The following is a 13,763-nucleotide window of genomic DNA, read 5'->3' as shown; positions in this document are numbered from 1 at the left end:
GGGAGTAGAAAGACATCAGACGGATACCTAGTCCCTACAATGCAGGCAAGATGTGTAAAAACGGATTTTGTCTAGAACATACTTATATACAACATTCTCAGAGAACAGACTGCAAAAAGACATCTATCTTCCGAGACATTCAAACACAGAGAACAAACTGATATTGTGACATTGAATCTGCATTAGTTGCGGCCCTATAACAATCAGTTAGCTACCATTCTAACATCTCCCTTTGGAATTGAGAAAAAAACATACCTCCAAGAACCCAGTAATGAAATTTGGCGGCAGTCTAGCAGCAGGCTCCTCCTCCGCACGGAAATACTTCATAACATGAGAAAGCTGTTTCCAGTAATTCAATGTTTCCTACCAATCATACCTGAATTAGCATACCAACAATAAACCTCGTGAATTCCCCCCCCCCCCCCCCCCCGAGACGAGAGAAGAAAAGAACAAACCTGAAATTCAGCATGACTCTTGTACAACAACACATCAACAACATTGATCTGGCTAACATAACGATGTTGCTCGAATTGTTGGCGGATCTTGGTTCGAATTACGGATACGGGGATGTTGAGGGAGTACATTGTTTGGATTTCGGGGGACTATATCATCGTCAGTCAATCAATTGGTTCACTGTGTCGGTACGTCGTGGGATTTGTGGAAATTCTGGGTTGGGGTACGAACCGCTCGGAGCCATTCTCGGTAGGACTTGCGAACTCTGGCTTTTGCATCTGCCCAGTTGATTGCTTTTGGATAGTTAATATCATTCAATGGACAAGCGAACGACACAGTCGAGGATCGTCGACGGAAACAAGGATCACATACAAGTGCGCGTCCGCTGCGCGAGATATGTAGGATTGATAGTCATGATTTCTCTTCGATTGTTTTGACCGGCGAGAAATCCGAGCGTATGGCTATGCCGGTCGCAATGGCAGTTCAATTGGATGGTCGATATGATCTCAAGGTGGATGAGGTTGTTACGGCTTGTCGGTGCCGGCGGGCTTGAATTGACTATACTATATCCGGATTAGTAAATGTAAAAAGCTCTCACCGCCTGCCCTTTCAGAAAATTTTTTCGATATCTTGTCTTGATTAAACTGTTGATATTTTCAGCTGACATCGTTTTTCCTTTTGATTTGCGAGGATCAAATAGAGCTCTTACTACAAAATTTACTTACTATCGAGCATACCTTCTTTCTCCGGCCATCGACCCGCAACAACCTTCATATTCAACAAGATATAGAAACAGCGCAATGGCACCAACATCCTCCAAAGGCCCCTCCAAGGGTACTTCAAAGAACTCCTCCAAATCATCTTCATCCTCAGCCTTCAAAGTCAACAAATCTAAATCCAAATCCAAATCTAAGCGCCCATCCCCGAAAGAAGTAAAATCCCAATCCCGCAGCGCACCCAATCGACAAAAGAAAACCAAGGCGAGAGAATACACAGAAAAGGAATTGGGATTACCAGCCTTAAATATGATTACACCTGTTGGTGTGCAGACACCTAAGGGGAAGAAGAAGGGGAAGACTTTTGTTGATGATCAGGTTTGTTTCCCTTGCTTATTGACTTGTAGAGTTGGGTGGCTGATTTCTGGCTAGGAGAGTATGATGACTATTCTAGCAATCGTCAATGCAGAAAAGGAAGGACAAATCGAATCCAAAATGATCAAGGCACGACAAATGGAAGAAATCCGGGAGGCGAAGAGGAAGGAAGCTGAAGCTAGGGCTGAGAAGAGGAAGTCGAAATTGGTGCGTCGCCAACCCTTCCTTCTAACAAACCTGGAGAGTCCATAATGGGTTTTACTAATGTCGAATAGGAAAATATCAAAGATGAACTACGAAACAAGAAAAAGAAGAGATCGAACGATGGTCCTACCGAAGATAAAAAATCGACTTCTAAGCCTAGAGAGAAGCGGAAGAGTGTTTCATTTGTTTGAAACTTTACGATGTACTCTTGAGAACAATGTTTCTAGTTTGAGCGAATTCTTTGTATATCTATCTCTATATGCGCTATATATGCATGCATTGGTGGTCATTATTCGTTTTTGATGAGGGATATTCTGAATGTTGGTTGCGGTTCTTCCGGCGTTTGAGGCGAAGGTGACACGGACTCATTGACGGTATTATCAGGAATTTCAATACATGTTTTGAAGGAACACCTTCAATATTCTGCTCTAGTTGCCGATGGTCATGGACAGTTTCCGGTTCACTGGATAAAAGACCGGCACCTGAGGCGGTTTGTGTATGCTACCATTTGCGAGTGACTCTCCGTACAACCCTTCTTTACCCTTTTCGGGTTTGGGTGTGACTGAAAAGTCGATGGTTTTGGCCATTAGATCTAGGAAGTTTGTAGCCTATGAAGACAGTATTAGCGGGTTCAACCATCGCGGACGTGCTTCACTAGAATGACATACCGGTTTGGTAAACCATCGACAACCTCCCAGTTCAAACCAGCCGAGATGTCCACCCCAGGAGGTCGTCAACAATACTCCGTAGGGTGTTTGTTTGAATTCGTCGTAGGGAATTGCTGCCTTGACGGAGATCTGTTCGTCCAAATGAGTTAGTTGAACGGTATATTAATGTACATATAATCAATGACTGACAGGATCATCTTCAGCGTTTATGGCCAAAAACGGAATTCGAATTGCCAGTAAGGAGTCTGTAGAGGATGCGTCGCGATGGTAGGCTCCTTCAGTTGGGTAACCCCATAGAGGACATTGTACAGCCCTTGTTTATATTAGTACTCGCTATCAGGTGGCATAACGGAACGTACCTATCAAATTCATGAATGTATTTGACATCCTTCATAGCATCGACCTTCAAACGGGGATGATGTATTAATTCGTCCACATGTCTATATCAGTCAGCAACACCCGTTTCAAACACTCATACCGAGTCAGGAAACGTACTGATTGAAAAGATTGACAAGACTGACAGCCATATGTGCCGAGTAGACTTCAGAGCCCAACCACGAAGTCCGAAGAGCAAGGTTAGTCGCATCCAAGTTCCAAGGATTGGCACAGATAACGGCGGCATTGAGAAGACAATTTTCACCTTCTTCTGCCAGATACTGTTTAACAGTCAGCGTGTGATTATACAGAGCAGTAGGAAAAGCCCTACATTAACCATAATGTTAGCACCTAGAGAAAACCCAATCCCAAACAATGGTCGATTCGGAAACGTCTTTCGAAGCCATTTAACCACCTGCCGGACATCCCATGTCGCACGTCCATTGAATAGTAACGGTGTACTAAGTTTTGTCTGCGCGCATCCCCGACCATTCACAACACAAGCCTCCCACCCACTCTCCCTATCCAGCACGAGCGGCGCAAGAGCAGCGCGCAGATATACCTCATGCGATCCACCGGTCAATCCATGCAACGCCACCAGCATCGGTTTCGTATCATCCGACGGTAACGCGGCAAGCTCTTCTTGCGAAAAGAATGCCGTTCGTGCGGGAAGTCCCGAGGGCAAGGTATACTTCCTCGCTTCATCTGTAGCTTCCGGGCCCGTTGTTTTGGGGTACGCAGGCACGACGAAATCAACCGCGAATTGGCCCGCGAGCGAAGGGATCTCTTGCTCAAAGATCTTGCGTTTGTAGTAGATAGGGATCTCGTTTGTTTCCTTGATGGTTGTCCAGCCTGTTTGGAGGTGGCCGTTGAAGAGGAGAGGGTTGAGATTGCATGTTGAAGGGGTGGCTTCGCGACATATATCGATGAGTTTGATTTGTTTTTCGGTCTCGGATTTGGTGTGGTGCTTTGCTGTCAAAAGGACTTGATTCTCCTCGCAGTGGACCAATGAGATTTTGGCTTGCGGAGAGAATCTGGAGAGGAGACTCATAGCTGGTCAATGATGTTGATGTGGCTGACAGATAAACACAGATAAACAACAGAAGTGCACGTATAGTGTATCCAGAGAGAATGAGAATGTCTTCTATAAACAATAACAAAATATTGTTCTGGCTGGATCCATCAAAGAATTCTTACGTCCGATAGACTCCGTCGTGCAACTTATTCTTAGCATCAACCTCGGCATCATAGCCTGATTGGGTAGGTGGGTCAGCCAATGGCATGCCAGGATCCATCTGGCACGAGCGATAAGATATCTTATCGATAAGAAGTGCAAACTTAGCAAACATGCTATCGTACTTTTTACATTCTATTTATCGAGCTGTATACTTGGTCATACTCTAGATAACAGTACTCTATCGTCCTATATGAATGATCTAGAGGCTGGCGTTTGCCAAAAGTCACAAGGACCCGTTGGTGCCCATCTCGCGAGTAGATCTGCCATGTGACAGTCCAACGGCTTGAAAGAAACATGCAGTCAGGATATAGATTTTGAAAGGGAGCACGAACAAAGAGTCAGATAAGGATTCGTCCGATAACATCTTTGAGCTGCATACAGGAGATTTGCAGGTGATCTTGGCTTGCTCCTGCTAGCATACATGTCGACTTCCGTTTGCGGAAACTCTGATTCTAGTCATCCACACCACATTCTCATACACATACACACGACAGTAACAATAACATAATTAAGCGGATACCGACGTGATTTTATCAGCTGTCTCAAGCACATGACTCGCAACGTCGTTAGACTGAAGAACCAAATATGGCCTTTATTAGCATTAGGGTTCGTTCCAAAACTAACTTCCCAAGGTTCCATTACAGAAATAAGATAATACGGATGTCATCCTGATTCAGTTATGAGTGTATTAGGCTTACCGTTGTCTTCCGCGTTCGTGCATTTTTGTGGTGCATTAAATAGTGGCTCGTGGGAGCCTCGCATGACATTGGAGTCTGACTTGACATACAGGTGCATATATAGGGTCGACTATTTATTATTCTTCACGATATGACAATACTTCTACTGATCGGTATCCCAGATTTATTACTCCAGTTATGAAGAAGCAGTAACGATAACAGCTTTACGATAGAGAACATACAGCAATTACGATATTGGTTGGCTTGCATCATGGGTGGACGCTCCTTCAGCTTCTTTGCGAGACTCAAAGTCTCGAAGGCTATCAAAGAGAATCCCGTCAAGGAGACCACCGTTAAGGAGCGAGAAGTGAGCCCGGAAAGACGCCTCGAAAACAACCCTCCGCAGGAACCAAAATGTTTCATCATGGACCTCCCTACTGAATTATTAGTCCTCATATCTGCGCACCTGGACCCTCTTTCCGAAGCATGCCTCGCATTAACATGCAAACGACTACTACTAGTATCCGGAAGATCCTTCCTCTCCGAATCACTACGATTTCAAAAAGACTTTGCACCCTTGTTTCATCACTACCGTGCTTCTCAGACCTTTTCCGGCGAGAGGTGGAAATTAATTGAAAGACTCGAAGATGGGAGATGGCTGGCTTGCTCCAAATGTCTCAAGCTCCATCTACGAACGGCATTCCCCGCAAGAGAACTCAGATCATCACCTACTGCCCGAGTTTGCAGTCTAGGCGAATCAGCGGGAGTGGTCGATTTGTGCCCATGTATCAAAATGACGTTTCAGGATAAAGTGAATCTGATCAAACACTTGAAGGATCGTGAAGTCTTGACAAAGATGCCATCGGCTATATTCGGAAGCCGTGGTTACGACGAAAGATACCTGTGGCATTCGTGCACAGTGGCATACGAATCAACCGAGTTCAAAATCGATATATACCCCGAGCTTAACGATGCAGAGCAACTGATCATCAGGACGGAGTATCGGATGACCACGGTACCCCATACACTAGGAAAACAGCAACACATCACTACTCGCCTTGGCTGCGCTCATCGATCGATAGATCTATGGCTGTCTAGCGTATGTCAAGCCCTCTACTGCCACCGACACGACACATTCTGCAGAGCATGTAGACGAATCTCAACCTGCGGCACTTGTGGAACAGTACTGAAATGCCCACAACGGCGAGCTCATCTATCTGCAGATAATGACAAGGCGACATATTACTTCTGGACTTTGAGATGTCTCGGTAACTCAACGCAGATGCCCGATGGAGAGTTTGCAGCTCAAAGAATGCATCCGATCAGTCCGCATATCTCAATAAGAAACTGCCCCTGGACACTTTGGATGCATCCTCCGCCTATTCATGCGCCTTCACTTGATAGTGATATACTGCAGCCGGCGCTGGAGGATAACAGCGTCCGATTCGCGAATCAGATGTACTCTTCGCTACAACTTGGGCAGGTATAAGAAGTGTATGGAGGAGGATGTTTGCTTGACCAGACGATTAGTCAATTGTTATTAGCAGGGTCTTAGTATGTATTCATATTCTTGTCAATTCCGGCGCATTTTCGGAATAGGAATTTGGCAAGAGAGATATAAAGCACGGATAGATAGTTGGATAATAAGTATCTGGAAGAAGGTAGCTCGCTATGAGCACAGGGCCGGTTTGTTGCTGAGTGATCTATACCTTTGTGCTGCAATTATCTATTTTTGAGTTTTATATTCAGGTCAATTTTTCCTATTGGGTTTGCTTTACCTGGATTACAATTCATATTGAATTTACTATTAATGTTCATAACATACCTACGTACCGGATTTCCTTTGACGCTTCTCGACTTTCCTCGCCGCCTTTACTCACTTGAGTAGAACTGAGCACGCCCTGAGCGCGCTGATCAGATCAGTGAGTTTCGCATACGCTAGGAAACATGCTCAGTGAGCTGAAGTTGAGCACTGGTTCACTCACTGAGCTAATGAGCTACTTAACCCCCATGGCGACCTCGCTTCTAAAAAGTTAATACCTTTCAACTGGATCAACCGACAGCCAATGAACTTTTCCTTCAGAGACGTACTTTACCCGAAACTAACAATATGTTTTGTCTTACGATTTGATCGTCCGTTCCTTGTTGACATTCCATCGCAGTTATAGGAAGTAGGCCCTAGCTCTGGACCCTCCCAACAGCCGGACTTCAAAAATGGGTTTCGCGGCTCAAGGTAATCAGACGGACGGGCCGATTGAATTAAATTCGCTGTGGCCTATCTTGTACCACTTCAGGCAGCTAGATCAAACGCCGCAGTCGATTCGGTAGCTAAATGGCTCTGGGTCAATATGTACTACATAGTAACTACTACCTAATCACCACAAGCCTCAAATCTGACCAGTTTGACGCTAATGATCTAGGCTTGATAAGGCAGACGTTACTTAAGATCTTTGTGCGCGATATCTCGTTTGAAAAATATTTTACAATTCGAGAGAAGAACGTTTTCTGTCTCAACTCGCCCGGACTTCAATCTTATAACCCTGCGGCAACGGCTTGATTGCTATCATCAAATCAGCTGGAAATACAGAGACCATGGAGCAAATACAGTCCTTTTTCATGAACAGTCTGTCTTGGCTTGCCGTCTTCCAATCCGCAATGCCAGTCCAGCACCCTATGACTCCGGTGTCTTCGTTATCAATCCCGGGCGTGATCCCTGGAGAGTCGAACCTAAAATTCTGTCCTGAATCCCGCGATAATGATCTATTCCAAATCGACCGAGTTGAAGTCCATCCAACACCTCCACTTGTGTAGAAGTGCCTATTCCTTGAATATGTTGGTCTCTATGTCTCACCTTGGATCAAACAACCTTTTTAGCGAAGAAGATCTGGATATCTATATTTATGGTAATCATTGTATTTGTGTATCATGCTTTATCAATAGCCACGCTCACTAAAATTTTCAGGACTCTTTCTCTCAGATATCTCAGATGACCCAGTCTGGAATTGGTATGCCCGAGGGAACTCGACTGATAATCCAGGAAGGTCCGGATCAACGCCTTTCTGCGGTTCCATGGACACCATCGAACAGCCATATCCAGGCCGAGAAAAGGACTGCCCACCACTGAAAGGGTTTGCAATCATGAGTCTTCATGCATATGTGCCATGGTTTGTAGGCACAGTACGTTGAGATTACCATTTTTCCTTCTCTTCCGTTCTGGATGTGTACGAACTAAGTCTACGGAATAGGGCAATTTTACCGTGAAATTTGATGCAAAAACGAAGGAGGGAGAGAGGATTTATTGTTTAGATGGGGAATTTGAGCTGAAATACCCAGAGGGAAAATACTAGCAGCAGAGGCTGGGGATATTTTCGGCAGGTTCCATTAAATGTACACAATTACTAGTAGCTCCAAACGAGAAATAAGTTTCTTTGATTCATTTCATCTCCACCTATCTCAGTATTTCTAGCCATGCTCCTCATGTGAGGTCTTTCTCTTCCTAACAAGGTAGCAATCATGTTAGAATTCGAAACTAGTCATAGTAATCATAGACTCCGCTTTGAAATCACATTTATCAGAGGATTAGAACATATATTACGCGATTTTTCCTGTGTCTCTATCCCTCGCAGTCTGACCACTCACATATGACTTCTTTATCAGCAATATAAGCCAGAACCATACTCCCGGGTCAAATATAACATAAGGGCACTTACTAGAGTAGCATGGTTCATCCCAGAAGACCATACAACGCCCATGTTTGCTGTAAGTGTAAGCTAGGTAAAATGAAAAGGTCTAGAAGCATAGCCACAAAAGCAAGATATAATGGAAACGTATAATGTCCAGACTTTACTGACTCGCAGCAGTCAAATTAAAAGGCGTTGTAACCATTTTTCTCAAGAAAATTGATACTAAAATGGGCGTTCCTTGGTGCAATACCGCAACTTCCCTAGTAATTCGGCGGCTAAAGCAGGAATGGTGTGATAGGAGAAGTTTTGAATGACAGAAATTTGAAATGGTAGCCAAGTGCTTTAACACATGTAACGACTCAACAGTCTACACTTGAAACTAAACTTCCATAAGTAGTAGTAGCACTAATATCTACAGCTAGATCACCAATCCAAGCCCCTTTAGCCGAGCTTTAAGCTAGTAGATGATGCTCGGAACGGTTGGAACTGTCAAAGGGCTCAAAAAATAGATCATGTTTGGAATCCAACGTTCGCCTAAAGCCCACAGTTGATTCGGATTTGGTTCCTGTATAGGTCTAGGAGTAGTATCAATTAGATGAGAACATGACATTACTACCCTATATTCAGGCTCATCGACAGTGGAACAATCTGAAATTTCTGTCGTATCTTCCGTCCCTATTGTAAGTGTCACACCTACCTAGACATTGTGTGAGGCTTTGGGACAGAGATTAAAGTATAAATAGTACATACTTGTCCTGCGTTATCAAGTATTCGAGCAGCTTTCAAAAATAAACGAGATAGGCATAGTTAGATCACAAACCATGTGGAGATATCTTTTCATACTTCCTCTTTCCTTTCAAAGTGTCTTCTCCCAGGATTTCGAGTGGATTGCATTAGGGGACTCGTATGCCTCGGGAGTAGGTGCAGGAAACTATATCAATGGAAGGCGATGTCTACGATATGACTCAGCCTACCCAGTATTGTTGAACGGTGACGCGAGCTTGTCACCATTGAATCACGTCTTCAACAACGTCGTATGCTCGGGAGCATCTACTGAGGAAGTCCAAGCCTATCAGTTCTATGATGAAGACAAAGAGGGAGAGCCAAATTGGGAATACTGTAGGAGCTCTTGCCATTATATGATTACTCTGGAAAAGCCTTCTCTTGCATATTGACATGTATGATGTCGAAAGGCAGGCGTTGGAGTTTCGGGCCTGGAAAGACAGGACGCTGCCTTCAAGAAAGGATAATGGGTTGCTAGTTGAGCTTGAGAGAAATAGATACTTGATAATACTTGATAATATTCGTACCTATAAGATTGAGAGATTTTTATATACATATTCGTTCATACAGCCCTAAGTGGAGCACTAGGATGGAGCATAGTTTATCCGATCCGATCTCCGCAAAGCCAGCGCTCGCGCATCATCCAACATTATGTTTGACTGTTTATGATCATTTTTTAGGAAACGCGTCGCCAGTCTCGTCTCCATGGCTCATCAGATGATAGCCTCATGATTTTCGGGACGATCTCCCCATTATTAATTTCTCCGATACTCAAAGGCAATGAGTTACCCACCGCCGTATAACAATGACAATGGGCAATATCCTCCTCCGCAGTATCCCTCGCAATACTTGCAACAAATCCCGCAGAATGCCGCGTTTACTCGGTCTCCTGTAACGGTTCCTCAATCGCAGCCGCAGTATAATGTGGGAAATAATGTCCAGTATATGAATTATACGAATTCGTTTGGTTATTCTCCGGTATCACTGCCGCCTTATGTTCAGGGATATGGACATCCCTCGCCATCACAAACTTTGGCGCACCAGCGAGGATTAGCACTTCCTCAGCCACCTCAGCAGCAGCAGCAGCAGCAGCAATTTATCTATCAGCAGCAGCAACGCCAGCAACAGTACAATACCTCGGTGATACAACAACATCAACACTTGCAGCAACATCTATCGCAACCCTCTCCGCAGCTTTCACAATCTCCACAACAACAAAATCAACACCTGCAGCGACAGCAGTATGGTTCTCCGGTTGTACAGCAGCAGTTTGGCTCGCCGATTGTTCAGCAACATCCACGCCAATCTCTTTCACAGCCCTCCCCGCAGCCTATGCCTCAGTCGTCACCGCAGTTGAATCAACAAGTGCAACGACAGCAGCAATATGCCTCTCCTACTATACAACAACATCAACTCCAATCATTGCACCCTTCTCCGCAACCTCGATCCCAGCCTTCACCGCAACCTATTCAACAGATACAAATGCAGCAGCAGTACGGCTCCCCGACAATCCAACAACAGCTACAACATCAACAGGAGCAGCGTATACCGCAATCCCTGCCGCAGCCGTCGCCTCAGCAAAATCAAGTTCAGCACTTACCACATCCTTCGCCAAAACCTCCGCCTCAGCCCTCACCTCAGCCTGTAGTTTTACCCTCGTCTCGACAAACGCAGCAGCGACAACTCAACTCGCCGGTGGCCCAACAGCCCCAAAACCCACAACAACAAATATCACAACCTTCACCAAAACCTCGTTCGCAGCCTCCTCAGCGACAATATCAAAATAATTTGAACTCCATAAAACCACCATCACCGCCGCCGCAGCCTGTTCATCAAGATCCTCCTGTACTATTTGTGAACCCCAGTGATACGTTTACAGAGCCAATACGACCAACGTTTGCTCGTGGTATACTGGCTGGTGCTGGCCCTTCGTCAATTAATCAAGTTAGCTCTTCTTTCACAGCGCCCAGTGCCCCACAGCAAAGCACAGCTCCTGTCGCGACGCTAACCACGACAGTGTCCCAGCCTGTTGTATCAAACAAATCTACTTCAAGCCAAGGACAAATCAAGCAAGAACCATATAACCCTAGTCCACTAGCAGCATCTGCACCCTCTTCGAAAGAAAACACAATGACTCCATCTCGTCAGAATAGCCAAAGTCGAAAAGCGCCAGCACAATCAGCTTCGCCCTTTATTAGGATGCCACAAGTCGTCATCTCATCGTTGGCAGATATTCAAAGAACGTCCACCAAGACCCCCGCCAAAACACCTATGGTAGCACCTCATAAGGTGCAGAAACCTCAGAAGTCTTCACCTGCTGATGGCGATGTGGATTACCAGCCACTGCTATTAGCTCTTGCAGATGAATATCTGAATGCCGCTCACAGTAATGGAACAGTTCTTGCTCTGTCCAAGAACGAGTTGGATCTTAAGGAGTATTATAAACTGGTTGCCACTGGGTTAGGGTGTTTGGAAGCTGCACAAACTGTTCGTCTCCACGAAGCTGATGAGGTGTATTCTAGGCTAATCTTGTGATGTTTATAATAGAACTTTCGAATGCCACCTCTTACAGAAGCCTTGACAAGATTGCGCTTTGCGCGTATACTTATTGAGGAAACTGATAACGATTTGGCAGCGGAAACCGCATTGAGCAAAGGGGTAAGTCAAAGCTACCTATTGGTGTGCATCATTACTAATGTCTGGCAGATCGAAATATGCGAACGGGTTAGTTATGGCATTTGCGTTCTCAAAACTCCAACTGACTTTGTGAATAGAACAAGCTTTTAGATCTCAAGTATACTATGCAGCAACTTTTGGCTCGTATGCTTCACAAAACCAACCCCAAGGCAGCGGCGAAAGCTGTTGACAAGATGATTGAAGATGTTGAGACGTGCGTATCTTGATAAATCACTCCTGGACAAGGGATGCTGACGTTCATAGGTATAAGCAAACTCCTTGGGAATACGCGTTTCGTTTACTTAGAATCAGTCTTGCGCTGTCGTCTTCATCTCATCAAGACTTTGTCATTGCCATTCATAATCTTCAGAAATTGACCAACTTGGCTAATCGTAACGGCGACAAACTTGTGGTCGTTGTCGCTTCATTGATTGAGGCTCTTGCACATTTGCAACAGTCCACGAGCCCTGACTCTGTTGAGCAAGCCCAACATGCAGTGGCAGTAGCGCGGAGTCACCAGTTGGATCCTCGTGTGCAGGAGATACCCCAGATCGGTTCTATGCTTCAAATGGTCGATATATCTTGCAGTTTGCTTGAATATGACTTGAATCAAGCGTCGCAGAAGCTACAGGTGATGCAAAGCATGATGGATCAGCGAATCAACGACTCACGGTGGCGCGAGGATGGGTCTTTTCTGGTCCCTTTGAATACGCAAATGCCCCCGAAGCCGACGGAGATAGGCGACATTCTACGTGTTGAGAATGGGAAATTGTCGTTGACACTGCATTGGCTTCCGCAACACGACCTATATGCCCTCTGCTACTTTTTGAGCTCGATGACCCTAGGTTCCAAGAATTCACACGATGGCCGCAAAGCTGAAAAGTATTTACAAGAGGGCTTGCGTATGGTTCGTGGTAAGTATCACAGTACCTCTGTAAATTTGGGATCCTCTCTAACACATTGTAGGAAATTTCAAGGCACCTGAAGAAATCAAAGAGTCAGTCGTGGCCGCTAGTAAACGACTTGAATGGCGACGGATTCTATACTGCAATATACTGCTTCATCTCACATTCTTGGCGTGCGCAAGAACCGACTGGGAAAGCGCTAGTCAATCATTAAAGGAGCTCCGCGGTGCGTCTGCAGATTTGGGCAGTGCACTTCCAGAGTCTATCTCGTGTCTTATGGAGTACGCTGCAGGAGTCATTGCGCAAGGCAATGGCGATCTTGCAGCTGCATTAGCGGCATATGACTCTCCTCTTCTCTCACTTCCTTCAACCACAAACCGCACAATGCGCAACGATCCTCGCCGCGACACGGCCATCCTCGCAGGCCTCAACACAATCCTCATTCTCCGCGAACCTTCGCACCCCTCACATTCCCGCCTCGACGAAGTCCTAGCCCTCGTCGAACCACAATGCCTAAGCAGCTCCAACAAATACATCCAAGCAGCCTACTACCTCGTCTGCGCCACAGTGCACAACGAATCCACAATCCAAACAAAACAATACCTCCAACAAGCCCTCCAATCCGCCACAGCCATCCACAACAACCAAATAACATGCATGACACTCACATTCATGAGCTGGAAATACTTCCGTGGCGTTGTAGGCGAACAATCCGAGAAAAGTGCACGCGCAGGTCGCGCAATGGCTAAGAAGGCTAATGATCGACTTTGGGTTACTGTTACGGATCAGATGCTTGCTGAAACTTTGGATAGACAAGGTAAAGCGGATGAGGCGTGTAGTGTAAGGGAAGAGGCTGATCGGTTGTTGATGGCGTTACCTGCGGCGTTGAAACGGACGGAATATTTGTGATTTCGTATCACCCCCTTTCTTTTTCCTTTTCTGAGTCCTGGTTGAATATTTCGAACAAGGTCTATAGCATGGAGGTGTCCAGTCAACTTGGCAATGGCGTTT

At 45.4% G+C, this 13,763-nt stretch overlaps 5 protein-coding genes across 5 annotated transcripts, besides 2 other annotated features; 3 read left to right on the top strand and 2 right to left on the bottom strand.

The window, feature by feature from the left end:
• Positions 1–41: 41 nt before the first annotated feature.
• TSTA_004980 (NADH-ubiquinone oxidoreductase B14 subunit, putative) lies at positions 42–970 on the bottom strand. Its single transcript, XM_002488069.1, has 5 exons — positions 826–970; positions 685–746; positions 456–602; positions 256–363; positions 42–194 (listed from the first exon to the last, which is right to left on the bottom strand). Exons 1-5 carry the CDS (start codon positions 866–868, stop codon positions 183–185), a joined length of 372 nt encoding a protein of 123 aa, XP_002488114.1. The 5' UTR covers positions 869–970; the 3' UTR covers positions 42–182.
• A 141-nt stretch (positions 971–1,111) lies between these two features.
• Positions 1,112–1,939, top strand: TSTA_004970 (66S preribosome component LOC1; the record flags this gene model as incomplete). The annotated part of the gene is made up of 3 exons (XM_002488068.1): positions 1,112–1,547; positions 1,602–1,751; positions 1,820–1,939. The coding sequence occupies exons 1-3, from the start codon at positions 1,254–1,256 to the stop codon at positions 1,937–1,939; spliced, it is 564 nt and encodes a 187-aa protein (XP_002488113.1). The 5' UTR covers positions 1,112–1,253.
• Positions 1,940–2,000: 61 nt separating this feature from the next.
• Positions 2,001–3,842, bottom strand: TSTA_004960 (hydrolase, alpha/beta fold family protein; the record flags this gene model as incomplete). Its single annotated transcript, XM_002488067.1, has 6 exons — positions 2,001–2,356; positions 2,417–2,545; positions 2,606–2,729; positions 2,776–2,856; positions 2,912–3,072; positions 3,123–3,842. 6 exons carry the CDS (start codon positions 3,840–3,842, stop codon positions 2,177–2,179), a joined length of 1,395 nt encoding a protein of 464 aa, XP_002488112.1. The 3' UTR covers positions 2,001–2,176.
• Positions 3,843–4,613: 771 nt separating this feature from the next.
• On the top strand, positions 4,614–6,194 carry TSTA_004950 (uncharacterized protein; the record flags this gene model as incomplete). The annotated part of the gene is made up of 2 exons (XM_002488066.1): positions 4,614–4,634; positions 4,950–6,194. 2 exons carry the CDS (start codon positions 4,614–4,616, stop codon positions 6,192–6,194), a joined length of 1,266 nt encoding a protein of 421 aa, XP_002488111.1.
• A 3,757-nt stretch (positions 6,195–9,951) lies between these two features.
• On the top strand, positions 9,952–13,739 carry TSTA_004940 (uncharacterized protein; the record flags this gene model as incomplete). Its single annotated transcript, XM_002488065.1, has 5 exons — positions 9,952–11,658; positions 11,719–11,829; positions 11,946–12,061; positions 12,112–12,761; positions 12,814–13,739. The coding sequence occupies 5 exons, from the start codon at positions 9,952–9,954 to the stop codon at positions 13,659–13,661; spliced, it is 3,432 nt and encodes a 1,143-aa protein (XP_002488110.1). The 3' UTR covers positions 13,662–13,739.
• Positions 10,243–10,265: a microsatellite.
• Positions 10,657–11,094: a mobile genetic element.
• Positions 13,740–13,763: the final 24 nt, after the last annotated feature.

Source organism: Talaromyces stipitatus, genomic scaffold (genome assembly GCF_000003125.1).
Source record: "Talaromyces stipitatus ATCC 10500 scf_1105507295517 genomic scaffold, whole genome shotgun sequence".
Classification (NCBI taxonomy): Eukaryota; Fungi; Ascomycota; class Eurotiomycetes; order Eurotiales; family Trichocomaceae; genus Talaromyces; species Talaromyces stipitatus.
Note: the sequence above shows the minus strand (reverse complement) of the source record. Positions and strands in the feature narration are given on the sequence as shown.